Source organism: Bombyx mori, chromosome 24 (genome assembly GCF_030269925.1).
Source record: "Bombyx mori chromosome 24, ASM3026992v2".
Lineage (NCBI taxonomy): Eukaryota > Metazoa > Arthropoda > Insecta > Lepidoptera > Bombycidae > Bombyx > Bombyx mori.
The window spans coordinates 16,411,237-16,425,966 of NC_085130.1; the positions used below are offsets into that span (position 1 = coordinate 16,411,237).

Consider the following 14,730-nt stretch of genomic DNA (forward strand, 5'->3'; position numbering starts at 1 on the left):
TTAGCTGCCTTTGATTTTATAGGCCTCATATGAATATCCGTACAGTCTTAAACGAATTTTTCGTTCGGACTACCATCGTACTTCGATTATATTCGTTTAAAAATAAAGCAGTTAGGGGGCGAATAATAGGGCGATGTTAAATTACAAAATTTAATATCACAGCTTATCAAACAGCAAAAGATCAATTTTAATCGTTTTCGTCAAATTCAAACGAAGCGTCATCTTCTGAAGTGTTTGCTTGGAGCACCGGAAGCTGAGCGGTGAAGGGGCAGCAAGCTTCTTTGTCGCCGCATTGTCTGTGAAAATAATACATAAAACGTTTTTGACAACCAAATGCCCATTTCCTCGAAATACCACCAGGTTATTTTTGGTTGTACCTAGAAAACCAGTTCATTGCACACTTTTTTTTTTGAGTTTATGGCCTGGTATCTAGACCTTTAGGCCAAACGTTCATTGCCCACTTGTGACATAGAACCATAGACAAAACAACGTAATTGCCGCGACCTACTTCAATTTGACGGATTTTATTGCGTCGCAACTCTCATTAGTGCACTGGAGGTTTTTCCAACGCTTAATTTTATTCTTATAGGGATGGCTGGACGAGCTCAAGGCTCATCTGGGTTTGCGAGGATATGAAAGCCCAACATCATAATTGCCACCACTCACTTTGAAGCATGAAGAGTTCTAGTCTCCGTTTTTACAGTACAACAGCTGCCCCACCCCTCAAACCGAAACGATTGGTTAAGCTGTTTCACAAAAAAATTAATGGTTATAATGTTTCAAAAAAAAAAAATTGACAGGGTAGACCTACCCGTGCCGTCGTACAAGACGTCCCACTATCAGAAATTACGCAAATTGTAATTTTTGCGAGTTTGATTTTAATTACACGATGCTATTCCTTCGTTGTCGAAGAAGCACTTCATTTAAAAAGTTGGTACCTGCCTGCGGGATTCGAACTTCGGCACAGTTGCATCAATACGAATGCACGGGGCGTCTTATCTTTTAGGCCACGACGACTTCAAACGAAACCTGTTTACCCTTTCAAATTTCACCTAATATTGATATTGAAAATCGTTTTCGTAGCATTATTATCTGTTTTAAGTGTATTATCTAAGTCTGTTACATAATCTATACTTTGCTTTGTTAATTGCATTGGGCTTTTTGGCGGGAACGCGAGGAGTGAAGTTGTGTAGTATGTTTTATTTTGTCTATTTAGTGTTTCTTCAGGTTTAAATGTGCAATAACGGTGGTTTATTAACTGTTTAATATCTGTGAAAGTGCACAAATGTGAGAAAACGAAACGAGGCCGCTGGACGAAACTTCTCGAGATTTCTAAAAACTCCACCGAACAATTCTCAGAAAATGACCACCATTTTACTGAGATTGCATTTCATCCCATATCATCTCATTTAATTTAATTTCATCCCAGTTGATTAATGTCTCAAATTAATCATCTTCATTTCATTTCATCTTATTTCATCTCATTTCATTTCACCCCATATTATCTTTTATAAAAATATGTTTAATATAAATTAAAATAAGACATGACTTAAAGGTCTTAGTAACCAGGTCATAAAATCCTTTAAAAAAATTGATTGCATAGATTATACACGATTGTTTACTTTTAGTATACATACCTACACGCCATATTTATTTTGAAAAAAATAATATATTTCAAGATATCTAAGACTAATAAATGAAAACATAACAAACACAAGTTATTACTTATTGTTAAACAATCTGAAATATGGCAGAGTGTAGTTCGAAAAACGACGTAAAAAACCCTGAGGCGGCTAATGTTTCTGGAATTACAATTATAGAAGGTCAGTCTTGAAAACATTTGTTTTATCAAACCGTACAATATATCTACAAAACCTAAAAACTTAACTAATAGTTAGACAATAATCTATCTTAATCTTCTTCTTTAAATATAAAAATGAATTGCTGTTCGTTACTCTCGCTAAAACTCGAGAACGGCTGGACCGAGTTGGCTAATTTTGTTCTTGAATTATTTGTGGAAGTCCAGAGAAGGCTTAAAAGGTAGATAATTATGAAAATGCTTGGAATTAAATAAAAATAACAATTTTGTTTTTCCTTTTATGTGTCCCCCGTCGGAAGGATTCCTTTTGTTTGTTTTAAGTTAATTTTATACAAAAATTTACGTCTTTTATTTATAGATTGAGGCAATACGAAGCCGGGTCAGCTAGTTAAACAATAAAAAAGGTTTTATTATTATTTTACAAAACAATTCTAAAATAAAGGTGATGACTAGAATTTATCTATAGAATGATTATTTTTTATTTTAGGTTTAGTATTGTATTACAACTTCACTATTTCCAGAAACTTATTCCTTGCAATCTTAAAAAGGCAGTAAATACCTAGTGAAATATTTCTTAGATTTAGTAGCAATGAGTTTTAGGGTTGACATTGTAAATGCTGGCTGTTATTGAAAATTAGGTCATCATTATACCCTTTGACTATATTGTATGTCACAATTAAAGTTTCTTACTATCGCGTTGCTTAAGTCTACCTAGTGTCATATTAGGTAGATTTAAAGTAGAGGACGTAGTAGGACAAGACGTCCTACTACGTCCTCGTTAACCTTCGGATGCTGCTATAGGCTTCTAAAAGCGTATTGCTGAAATTTGCGTAATTACTGGCTATAGGACCTCTTGCAAGTCCGCACGGGTAGGTACCGTCCTGCCTATTTCTGCTTTCTGCCGTGAAGGAGTGATGCGTTTTGGCTTGAAGGGTGGGGCAGCCGTTGTAACTATAGACTTTAGAACTCATATCTCAAGATGACTGGGTTTTAGACGTCTATGGGCTCCGGTAACCATTTAACATCAGGTAGGCCGTGAGCTCGTCCACCCATCAAAGCATTAAAAAAAAACCTAGCTGGACCCAAATTAGAGTATGCTTTTACTGTTTCAGATCGCCCAATAATGCAACTATTCAAACGGTTAATAAACTACACAAGTATGAACTTAACGCTGACAAACAAACAAATAATTCAGATATTACATAAAGATTTTGATATTCACACTGGGACTCTTCATAGCTTAACAGTGGACGTGTACGTAAATATAATTAAAAAATATCTAAGAGAATGGCCTGAATGGGACGAGTTTGATCAAATAACTAATTTACAAGCGGAAAAATCACCTGAGTACGTTAAGAAGATTTTGGAACGTAAGTATGAGAATATAAAGTTGTATTTGGGTGAGATGTTGGAGATTGCGAAGCCTCTTGCGAACGAAGCAGTGAAGGAAGTTCAAAAAGTTACCAAAGACAGCAACAAAATGAATGAAGTTATGATGGAAGTGTCCTGCTCGAGAGATCAGCTGAACCAGTTAATTCACAGGAACCCCCAAGCAGAGAACTCCACTGATATATTCAACTTAACTGAAAATATACACAACCGTATCATACTACACATGTGGGATTTAGAATCAATATTAAAATTACAAGTTCAGATAAATATAAATTTACCGTGTATATCCTTTGTACGTGAAATGAAACACGTACTCAAACATGTTCTAGTCAACAAGATGCACACTAAGCATGTCTATAATAAAGAGGCTTTAAATACTTCTCTGATGGTCAGAAGTAACTCGGCCAAAAGAAATTTAAATAAAGCCTTCATTAATAGATTGTTAACAGATTTAATGATGTTTTATAAGGACCACCCCGGTTATTCCCTTTACAAAACCATATTTGAATTAATGCGGAATGAGTTAGATCTGATACCGCTCCCAATAGTTAACTCTTGTTCGTTCAGCAAGATCTTAAATCAATATGCCTATGTCAGGTATCTTTACACAGACGAGTGGGTCAGTGATGATAACAAATATGATTTGCAAATAGAGGAAACCCTTGTACCGAGGATACAAATATCATACAACAAGTACGGTTTCTTTGAACATAAGAATATGCCCACAAAAGACTGGTTGAAGCTGAGGTGTGGTTATTGTGAAGTATTGTTCACTGGTCAATCAATTGAAGACACAATCGTGGAGCACTATAACATATACCACCAGAACGAGCCCGATTGGTTTTGTACGAATTGCAAGCACCGGTTTAACGTGAAACAATTGGCCGAGAACATGTGGTACCATGACTGCTGAATGGAGAAGCAATTTCTGACATTTTAATTCTTGAATAAATTAAAATGACATTTGGTTGTCACACACACAAACATGAAGTTTTTTTTTTTAAATCCAATAATCATTTTCACATGATGTGGCACATCATTGTGCAAATGGTTTTATTCTTTTGATTGATTGGTTAGCGCCTTGACTGCTGGACTGAGGTCCTTGAGTTTATTTGAGATAGTTTGGGCAAACGTTCCTGTGATCAACATGTTTGTTACCTCTTTGTCTAATTTTTTATTTTATTGCTTAGGTGGGCGGATGAGCTCACGGCCCGTGTGATGTTAAGTGTTTGTCGGAGCTCATAGACTTGAACAACGTAAATGCCGAGTTTAATCTTGAGATATGAATTTTAAAGTATCAGTTTTTACAGTGTGACTGGCTGGCCCACCCTTCAAACCAAAACGCATTACTTTTCCACGGTAGAAATACGCAGGGTGCCTTTTTTTTCTCCTACCTAAGCTGAGAGCCTTGAGAGGCTATTTCAGTGTAACCTTAACTGGTAGGTGAGCTCACGGGTCTCAAACCGGAGTGTTGCTAACACTGGCCCTACCAAGAGCAGTGCTTCGCAGAATCTACCACCAGATCGGAAACGCGATCCACTAAGAAGATCCGGCCAGAAACTCAGTGGGCTGTGTCTGTGGGTTAATTTACTCGTCGAGCCCTTCGTCGCAAGCGACGGGTTCGACGAGAACGATGACCGGTGCTTGAGGCACCTAAGAGCACCGTTCTAGGGTGGCGGCACCCAGCCTTGCCCTCACAATATGTCCTACTACTACTAAAGTACATGTATATATATAGTACAAATTTAAACGGCGGAAGTCAAATGGGCGGCTTTCGATGATTGCGCCACGAAGGAGCAAGTGGCTATCGCCATCGTACCCCAGAAGAAGTACGCCCTTGCCCGTGTTAAGGAGAGGGGACTCCAGAGCCTGTACCGCATGGAGCGGTACCCCGTGTGGACAGCCACCCACACGCTTCCCAGTGGGAAGCCTGCCAACACGCTTGAAGAGCTACACGTGGGCTGAATCTTCTCTCACGTGCTACTGCAAGAGGCAAGATCTTGGTAATGCCTCCAGGGTTTCGGCATCAAGCACAGCCTCGCCAATTACCCGACAACTGTCGGCCGTGGCGGACGGAGGAGTGATGAGCGTGGCCCCCTCAATAATGGGTCACGTCCATCGTTTCCTCCAAGCGAATTTTAACCACCCTGCTATGGCGTACAATCTCTTTTTCCACACCATAGCGGAGTAGTCAAACGATGAGTGGCTGGCTGTTCGGGCCCTATCTCGAGGATAGGTCGGTCGTGTGCACTGGATACGAAGGTGCGTTGCTCCACTTTTCGGTAGTGTTTTACAGGCTTTGGTCCATGAACCTCAGGATATTGGCTACGACTGGGTCCTACGAAGCGTCCTTCACAGCCCTCTCAGGGCCTACGTGTTGTGTGTTACACGGATGACACGCTGCTCATCACTCGGGGAAAAGACTAGCATGAGTCTGACCGACTTGCCTACGCAGGGGTGGCACTCATAGTCGGTAAGATCCAAAAGTTGGGACTCAAGATGGCACTCGATAAATTTCAGGTCCTGCTGTTTCACAAGGTTGGGAGAGCCGCCGATTGGGGCTCACCTGGTGATTGGAGGTGTGTGTGTGTGTGTGTGTGTGTAAGCCTATGAAAACGTTTATTTTACCTGACATATTTTCGCGGAGCGTACAGTGTAAAATCTATGAAGACAGTCCCGTAGTCGCAATAACGTCGGAGGACGCACGACCCCGGTGTTCCATTGCCTGTCGTGCAATTCCTTTGCGTTGCATCCGTATCTGTGAAAAGACATTAGAAAACCGCGCTTATGGAGGGTAGAAGGATTTTTAGGCGGGAGGGAATGCGAATGCAATGCGATGTTAATCAGAGTTGTTTTATCTTTTTTATTTAGGGTATCTTTAGGTTTAATCTTGCGATAACGATGGTCGGACGTGGGTTCTTCCAAAATGTTTCGTAAATAACCACCGTTTTACTGAGACTATTTCAGCTAATTTCGTTTCGCTTAATTTCATTACAATTTTTTTTTGTCTTAAATTAATTAACTTCATGTCATTTTTCACATAAAAATATGTATTTATTAATTTAATATTTTCGTAAACTCGATACTGGCAACAAGAAGAAGAAGCCAGTTGCCATATTTAAGAAAAAAAGAACAAGGAAAATAGATTGTAAACTATGGAGGGTAGAGGTAAAGAGAATCATCTGTGTTTATGAAAAATGTCCATCGAAATGTATTAAACTAAGGTGGTGGAAATAAAATCACTATAGAAGCACGTTTTCTTGTAATAATTCTTTATGGTTATAATTTATATTTACTGCATTATTTTGTCCAACGTAAGCTGTTGAAATTTTCAATTAACTGTTATACTTTAGTCGAAATGATATTAAATTTTTAATTCGGCATACTTCATCTACAATTCCTACATTCATACCCTTTATGTACACCAGCGCGATTGTGATAGGTTTTTGAACTGTTATTTATTATAGTATACAGCAGGACACTTTTTCAACTTTTTTCCCTTATGAAATGATTCTCCTTATTTCTACCCTCCATAGCTTAATTAGCTCCATAAATAAATTAGCTTACATGTGGATAAGTTGAAAAAGTTTTCTAATAGCACTAGCGTGGTTTGTTGAGAATGCGGAGTTCAAAATTTTTATAAAAAAACTTGCGACGCCATCTTTGAAATTACACCACTCGCTACGCCGGCGCCACACTAATTGGAAGCTTTTCGACGGACACTTTTATTTTTCAAACAGATATGGTTTGAACGCACAAGACATTCCAGCTCAAGTAGTCAAACGGAGCGGAGCTCTGTACTTGTTATCGTGGTACACTTGATATAATAAACGGAATTCATGAGTCTTAATTACTGTCGCTAAAAAAGGCAATGATAATAATGAAGAGAAAGGCATCAGAAACGCCGACGTCATCATTTTAAAAACCCCTTGGAACCAGCCTCTCCGTCATATACTTTGGACACTGTTGCCATTAGTTAAAAACCAACATACCCGGTACGTTAGAATTATTAATATTGGCAGCACTGAAATTTTCTTCCGGCATCAGGGCTGTCAGCGCTCCGAACAATACGAACAACAGGAGTAATCTGAAAAATGATCAAACTATCTTTATATCTGTTATCCAAACTCAATCAGTCAGTATACTTGATGCGGCTTTTTGTTCCAGCGATAAAAGAGATCGCATGTATATACATTTTTAGTACATAGTATTTTTAGATACATTTTTCCTTTTTTTATTCTAAACAGATAATGTATATACATTTGATATCAAACGATTGGAGGTATAGTATAGTCCCCGGCACGTAACTTGGCAAGAGTCGTAAGATGCGCAGAAGTCGTTTTTTAGGTCTCTTTGGTTGTCAAACGGGACGCGGGGAAAGACGTAGCACCGTTCCGAGCGCACGATTGGTGAGTCAGTCGACCCTCCCCTCCCGCACCGCGTCCACGTTCCGTTCGCTCCTGGTTACACATGCGCCTACTAAATTGTAGGAGTCCTTTGTTTATATTCAGTTTTTGTTACGAGTTGTTATTATTGTTTTAAATTTAGTTTTTGTTACGAGTGTTATTCTTTTAAATTTGTTTGCAATGCCAGGACCAAATACCAATGACCATATAGTCGATTCAGTCACTGAGCGTTTTGTTATTTACGCCAGTCACGACAGCGACTCTTCGTTATGTCAACGATGAGGAGCCAACTCCTTCCACCAGCTCAGGTGCTACCATAAATTTAATCCAAGGGGTAGCACTATTAGAAAATGATAATGATGACGGCGACACATAATTAGGTACGCCAACTTTTTCTGGAGAAACTTAAAAACTTACAAATTTGACCTGCAATGTGTGTTCTGTGCAATATACTATTTTCTTGTACTATATATATATGTATATCTGGTTCTATTTCTTTGTTATATTTTTAAGTTGTGTTTAAGTGTGTATATGAATATGTATGTGAATATGTGAGTATATGATAGAGATTATATATAGATATATGTGTAAATTTTATATTATTATCATGATATAAAATTGTGTACGTTATTTGTGTGATTATATATATATATATATATGTATACCGTGTATGTGTTTGTATATTGTATAATGTAGTTTGGTTGTTTCACATTAAGTTATGCACCTACCACAGGATTCTCTCAGGCATTAAGTCCGCCATTGTACTTATGTGCATTAAGTTGAATAAATAAATAAATGAATAAATAATTTTTAATATTAAGTATATTTTTTTAAATAAACTTCTTAATTTTTAATTGTATTTTATTTATAACACCTAATACACTTCACGAATTCCTCTCTTTTCTTTAACTTTCTTCTAAACACAAGGGCTTAAAAACAAATTACGGCAAATAAAAAATTAAATTAAATTATATGCGGGCAATAAAAGTGACCATTTTTTGTTGCAATGTGCACCATGCGCGACATTACCCCCACTACACCAAAACCTTGCCAACTTACGTGCCGCTTACTATAAGTAAGCTGCGAGTTCAAAATCTCAATGTAGTTCAAAACTAATTATCAATAGGAAAATGATAGGCTGTATTGCGAAATTAACGGATTGTAGAGAACGTTTAGATGACGAAATAATAAACATAAAGGTCATGGAATTTTAAAGCACACTTAGGGAGGCACGCTCTCTATGTACGAAAATTGTCCGCCGCGACGACCGAAGCGACCAGTCAGGACGGCGTCGCCACTGCAAGTGGTATATTTTCAAAGATGGCGTCAATGGTTTTTATATTCAACTCAGCTGTAGCGGATAGAAGTAAGAAGCGCCCTCTCGTATAGGGGACAAGTAGAAAAAGTGTCCACCTGTGGTGAGCCCAGAGCTATTGTTAGAAGAAGACTTACCGAAATAACGCAATTAGTGTAGGAAGTGGAAATGATATGAATATAATAGTTTTAAACAGAGCGATGTGTACTGGGTTAAATTTTTTATTTATTGCTTTGATGGGTGGACGAGCTCACAGCCCATCTGGTGTTAAGTGGTTACTGGAGCCCATAGACATCTACAACGTAAATGCGCCACCCACCTTGAGATATAAGTTTAAGGTCTTAGTATAGTTACAACGGCTACCCCACCCTTCAAACCGAAACGCATTTCTGCTTCACGGCAGAAATAGACGGGGTGGTGGTACTTACCGCGCGGACTCACAAGAGGTCCTACCACCAGTAATAAATGATTCTTCATAAATATTTCTTTATATTCCTATTTACGTAGGTAGTGTTCCTTTCCTTCTTAATTTAATATCCTATTCTAATAGTTGATGGCGCTGTTTTTAAAATCATTCCACTTGCTACTATGGCACCATATTAATTAGCTTCCTTTCAGTGGACACTTTTTAATACACTGTTATGGTACTCCTTAATTTACACCCTCCATAAAACTTGGTACACTTCGCTCCACAGATAGCAATAATGTTTGACTAGCCGATGCCTACGCGCGCATTGCTGTTAGCGTGGACCTATAAGTTACTTACTAGTACTAGATGATGACCGAGCCTAGATCGATTTATCGCCCCCGAAATCCCCTGTATACTAAATTTTATGAAAATCGTTGGAGCCGTTTCCGAGATTCAGATTATATATAATATGTTTATATACAAGAATTGCTCGTTCAAAGGTATTATTATTCGCCAATAGATGTCGGGAAGAGTTGATTATTGAAAACACGAATAAAACATTTTCTAAAAATAAATCGTAGCTAGATCGATTTATCGCCCCCGAAGTCCCTTGTATACTAAATTTTATGAAAATCGTTGGAGCCGTTTCCGAGATTCAGATTATATATATATATTAATATACAAGAATTGCTCGTTTAAAGGTATAAGAAAGATATGACGACGCTTACAGCTGAAAGTAAGTATTGTAATTTTTTACGAAGCATGTTGCTGATAACTCTATTTCTGTAATCTGACCAAGCGTGTTGCGGATAAAAACATGTACTTTAAGGTTATTAAAGTAAATTATAAATTAAAAAATGTACAATAATCTTAGTGTTTAAAAGTAAGACGTTTCATTTAGGTTAGGTTACATTAGGTTTTCTCTATTATGAATAACTAGCTTTAGCCCGCGACTCCAACCGTGTGGAAAAGTTACTTTGGCATAACGCGAAATATTACCTCCACTTCATTTACGTAGAAAGTGAAAATATTTTTGAATTATAGAATGTTAAAGTATGTCAAAAGAAAAAAAATACCTCGATTTTGAAACATTCTTCATTGGTGCTCGACTTGTATTGGTCTTAGATTGATGTTATATAGTCTATAGCCTTCCTCCATAAATGGGCTATCTAACACTGAAAGAATTTTTCAAATCGGACCAGTAGTTCCTGAGATTAGCGCGTTCAAACAAACAAACTCTTCAGCTTTATAATATTAGTACCTATAGATATCGTCAAAATGTATTATTAAATTATTAAACTCAACACAATTCACTTAACAACTGCTACATTCACTTCCCCACAAGACGATGCGTTGTTGAATTTTAATTTGCTCCTTGTATGAGACAGCTTACCTTACTTCTACCCACATATATATATTTAGGAATCATTAAGTCATAGAAAATGTGACCCAAATCGCTAAAACATATTGACAAAAATCACAAAACATTGAAAAATTTTACAAGGCTCTTTTGATAATTTAAATTATGTGCATAAATTTAATTAAAGTGGAAAATGTTATTGTAAATGGTTTTTAAAGTAATAGATCTAAACACAGAGGTTGCTATTTGAGTTATCTACTTAATATATACCACAATACAAATAAAACAAAATTGTTTATGGCTTTAAATGTCTATTAAAATATATTTTTTTTTTTTATTTAGAGCAGAGGTGGCCAACTTAATTAGAACCAAGATCTACTGTCTACTGACGAAAGACACTGCGATCTACCAATGTAATGTGTCTTTAATGATATTGCCTAAAATATACGTCAAAATCAGCTTTCAGAAAATACGTGAAGTAGGTAATGATTTTATGTACCTTGAGTAATTGATACCTGAAAATTGGCCGTCTAAGCAAGGTAGCAGGTAGGCATGCGTTCTTAGTTCATACTAACACTACGCAATCGGCCACATTTCGTTCGTCAGAAAATGCGTGACGTCTGGGGGCCCTGGGATCTTACTCTTTGATAGCCTTTGCTGTTCGTTAGTCTCGCTAAAACTCGAGAACGGCTGGACCGATTTGGTTAATTTTGGTCTTGAATTATTTGTGGAAGCCCAGAGAAGATTTAAAAGGTAGATAAATATGAAAATGCTCGGAATTAGATAAAAAATAACAATTTTGTTTTCCCTGTGATGGTTTCCCCGTTGGACGGATTCCTTTTGTTTGTTTTAAGTTTATTTTATACAAAAGTTTAGGTCTTTTATTTCTCGATTAAGGGACTACGAAGTCTGCCGGGTCAGCTAGTTATATAATAAAAGAGAAATATTGTGTAGAAGAGAGCATAAATAATGTGACGTAATAGTAATTTACAAATGATACAAGATGAAGACAATGCGTGTAGCAATTGGTGATTACGTTGCGCAGTCTTCTAATATATAAAATTCTCGTGTCACAATGTTCGTTCCCATACTCCTCCGAAACCGCTTGACCGATTCTCATGAAATTTTTTATGCATATTCAGTAAGCCTGAGAATCGGCTACTATCTATTTTTCATACCCCTAAGTGATTAGGGTTGTCCACCCCTAACATATTATTTTTTATTTGGACATTTTTTTTGTTATAATGAGGTATTATGTGGTTGAATGAGGTTTTGTTATTTTTATTATATATTCCCTCATCGTTCACAGCACTACATACCTCTTTCACTCATTTACCACATCCTTACACACTTACAATAAGTTAGTTTTTTTTTTCTACACTAGAAATTCCCTAGAAATCTTATATATGGCAAAACAATGTTTGCCGGGTCAGCTAGTTTATATTTAACTTTTTTGTCTTGCCACGATCGACTGAACTAATAGCCACGATCGACCGGTCGATCGCGATTTACCGATTGGCCACTCCTGATTTAGAGATATAAAAAAAGTAATGTATCCATTTATTGTGAACCGAACGTGTATTTGTTTTTTGGATTGGCCTTGTAGGCAGACAAGCATACGGCCCACCTGATGGTGAGTGGTTACCGTCGCCCATGGACTTCAGCAATGCCAGGGGCAGAGGCAAGCCGCTCTTGCGACAATCATGCAATCGTGATTATTGAAACAATTATTATACAATATGATGAGACTTCAGACCTCATGACTCAAGGGACATGGTATATTGTTACACAATGTTTTTATCGGATCCGTGAACTACTCTACACCAAGTGAGCTTTACTTCATTTATAACTTTATACAACCGTAGAAACTATTTTACGAATGATTTTTTGTACAAATCTGAACTATAACATAATAAGATATTGTATACAAAAACTCAATTTGTTAAACTAAAATAGGATTCATAGATTAAAACAATTTAAAAAAAAACGAATTGTGTTAATGCAAATAAATTCTTTGAGTAAAATAGCTTTGAATTTGACACGTGCAGACATTACGTTCTTTTTTCTGTTTTTGCTCTTACTTCCCGCCATTTTTTAAACTCAATAAATTAATTTAAAAACACTCACCTTAACTTAGCGTCCATATCTGAGTCCGTGCAGCGATGTACTAATCACATAACGACATAAGTAATTATGTTTATTATTAATATTGTTACGATAAATACGACGACCTATTTAAAAGTTAATTAGTTTTGGCCATTACTGTTTGTTAATACAAAGTACATGACAATGTTACAGTGATCTAGGTATTCGCATTTGAGGGATTGAAATTGACTCGATTATGAATGGGGTTGCAAAACATACCACGAATCCATGTCGAGATAAGATGTAAGGCAATTATATCTTCTTTTTTTTATTAATTGCTTAGATGGGTGGACGATCTCACAGCCCACCTGGTGTTAAGTGGTAACTGGAGCCCATAGACATCTACAACGTAAATGCGCCACCCACCTTGAGATATAAGTTCTAAGGTCTCAGTAAAGTTACAACGGCTGCCCCACCCTTCAAACCGAGACGCATTACTGCTGCACGGCAGAAATAGCCAGGGCGGTGGTACCTACCCGTGCAGACTCACAAGAGGTCCTACCACCAGTAATTACCTAGGCAAATTATAATTTTGCGGGTTTCATTTTTATTACACGTGAACATTTGTTAAGTACGTATTTCATTAGAAAAATTGGTACCCGCCTGCGGGATTCGAACACCGGTGCATCGCTACATACGAATGCACCGGACGTCTTATCCTTTAGGCCGCGACGACTTCAAATACGCTTTTACTACCTCGTTTGTTTGTTTGTGTGTAAAGGAGTTTTAATGGTCATTACTGATTCAGCGGAGTTACAAACAATTATAATTTGAAGCCAGAACCAGGACGATCTCTTTAAGTGTACCGGATAAAGCAATTTAAGTATTCCGACTAAAACGAAATCTGTTTGAAATTGTAGTAATAAAGGAAGTCTATCTAAAGTGTTTTGATTTTTCGTCGAAAGCCCATCATCATCATTATCCTGCCCTTTTCCCAGTCACCTGGGGTCGGCGCAACATGTTTTCTCCTTCCATACTCTTCTATCATATACCATTTCTTCGCTCACTCCCCTCCTACCCATATCGTCTTTCACACAATCCATCCATTTCTTCTTAGGTCTACCTCTTCCTCTAAATCCTTCCACATTCATAGTTAACACTCTCTTAACAACCTCATTTTCATTTCGTCTCATCACATGTCCATACCATCCCAAACGTGCACTCCTCAGCTTCTCTGTCACAGGTGCCACTTTCAGACTTCCTCTAACATATTCATTCCGTATTCTATCCATTCTCGTTACTCCACACATCCATCGCAACATTCGCATCTCTGCTGCATGCAATCGCCTTTCATCCGCCCCTTTCGTTGTCCAACAAGCTGATCCATACAAGACGGCAGGCCTTATTAAGGTCTTATATATCTTCCCTTTTAGGGGAAGAGGGATGTGCGAGTCACATATAGTGCCCGTGACCTGCCGCCATTTCATCCATCCTGCGTCAATTCTGTGCCTCACAGTACGATCCAGTTCACCGTCGCTTTGGATAACAGACCCTAGGTATCGGAAGTCTTGACATACTGGCAAAGGTGTTCCGTCGAGGGAAATGGGTGTAAAATTGGAGAGACCGCCAAAATCACAGAACAGATGTTCCGTTTTCGATCTGCTGATTTTTAGGCCAACACTCTCCAACTTGCATCGCCATTTCTCCAGTATGTTTTGGACCTCGAGCCCGTTTTCTCCGACGAGCACTATGTCATCGGCAAACAGCATACACCAAGGGGGCTCTTCCTGTATCTCCGATGTCAAGGCATCCATCACAAGCAGGAAGAGATAGGGACTTAGTGCAGACCCTTGGTGTAAGCCCACTGCCACACTGAACTCGTCGGAATTCCCCGCGGCGGTTCGTACATACGTCCTGGCTCGACTGTACATGGCACAGATTAAC

At 37.9% G+C, this 14,730-nt stretch overlaps 2 protein-coding genes across 7 annotated transcripts; one reads left to right on the forward strand and one right to left on the reverse strand.

Moving 5' to 3' along the window:
* Positions 1-136: 136 nt before the first annotated feature.
* Positions 137-12,991, reverse strand: LOC101745614 (uncharacterized). 5 transcript variants are annotated; one of them, XM_038019904.2, is made up of 5 exons: positions 10,735-10,972; positions 10,418-10,516; positions 7,204-7,298; positions 5,840-5,969; positions 137-296 (listed from the first exon to the last, which is right to left on the reverse strand). In XM_038019904.2, exons 2-5 carry the CDS (start codon positions 10,438-10,440, stop codon positions 188-190), a joined length of 357 nt encoding a protein of 118 aa, XP_037875832.1. In that variant the 5' UTR covers positions 10,441-10,516; positions 10,735-10,972; the 3' UTR covers positions 137-187. The 5 variants fall into 5 exon arrangements, with proteins under 5 accessions (XP_037875832.1, XP_062531849.1, XP_004926486.1 ...); XM_062675865.1 differs by lacking the exon at positions 10,735-10,972 and adding an exon at positions 10,603-10,731; XM_004926429.4 differs by lacking the exons at positions 10,418-10,516; positions 10,735-10,972 and adding an exon at positions 12,829-12,991.
* Positions 1,585-4,195, forward strand: LOC101745471 (uncharacterized). Of its 2 annotated transcripts, XM_062675860.1 has the most exons (3): positions 1,601-1,823; positions 2,178-2,261; positions 2,932-4,195. In XM_062675860.1, the coding sequence occupies exon 3, from the start codon at positions 2,943-2,945 to the stop codon at positions 4,122-4,124; it is 1,182 nt and encodes a 393-aa protein (XP_062531844.1). In that variant the 5' UTR covers positions 1,601-1,823; positions 2,178-2,261; positions 2,932-2,942; the 3' UTR covers positions 4,125-4,195. The 2 variants fall into 2 exon arrangements, with proteins under 2 accessions (XP_004926483.1, XP_062531844.1); XM_004926426.5 differs by lacking the exon at positions 2,178-2,261 and having other exon boundaries at positions 1,585-1,823.
* Positions 12,992-14,730: the final 1,739 nt, after the last annotated feature.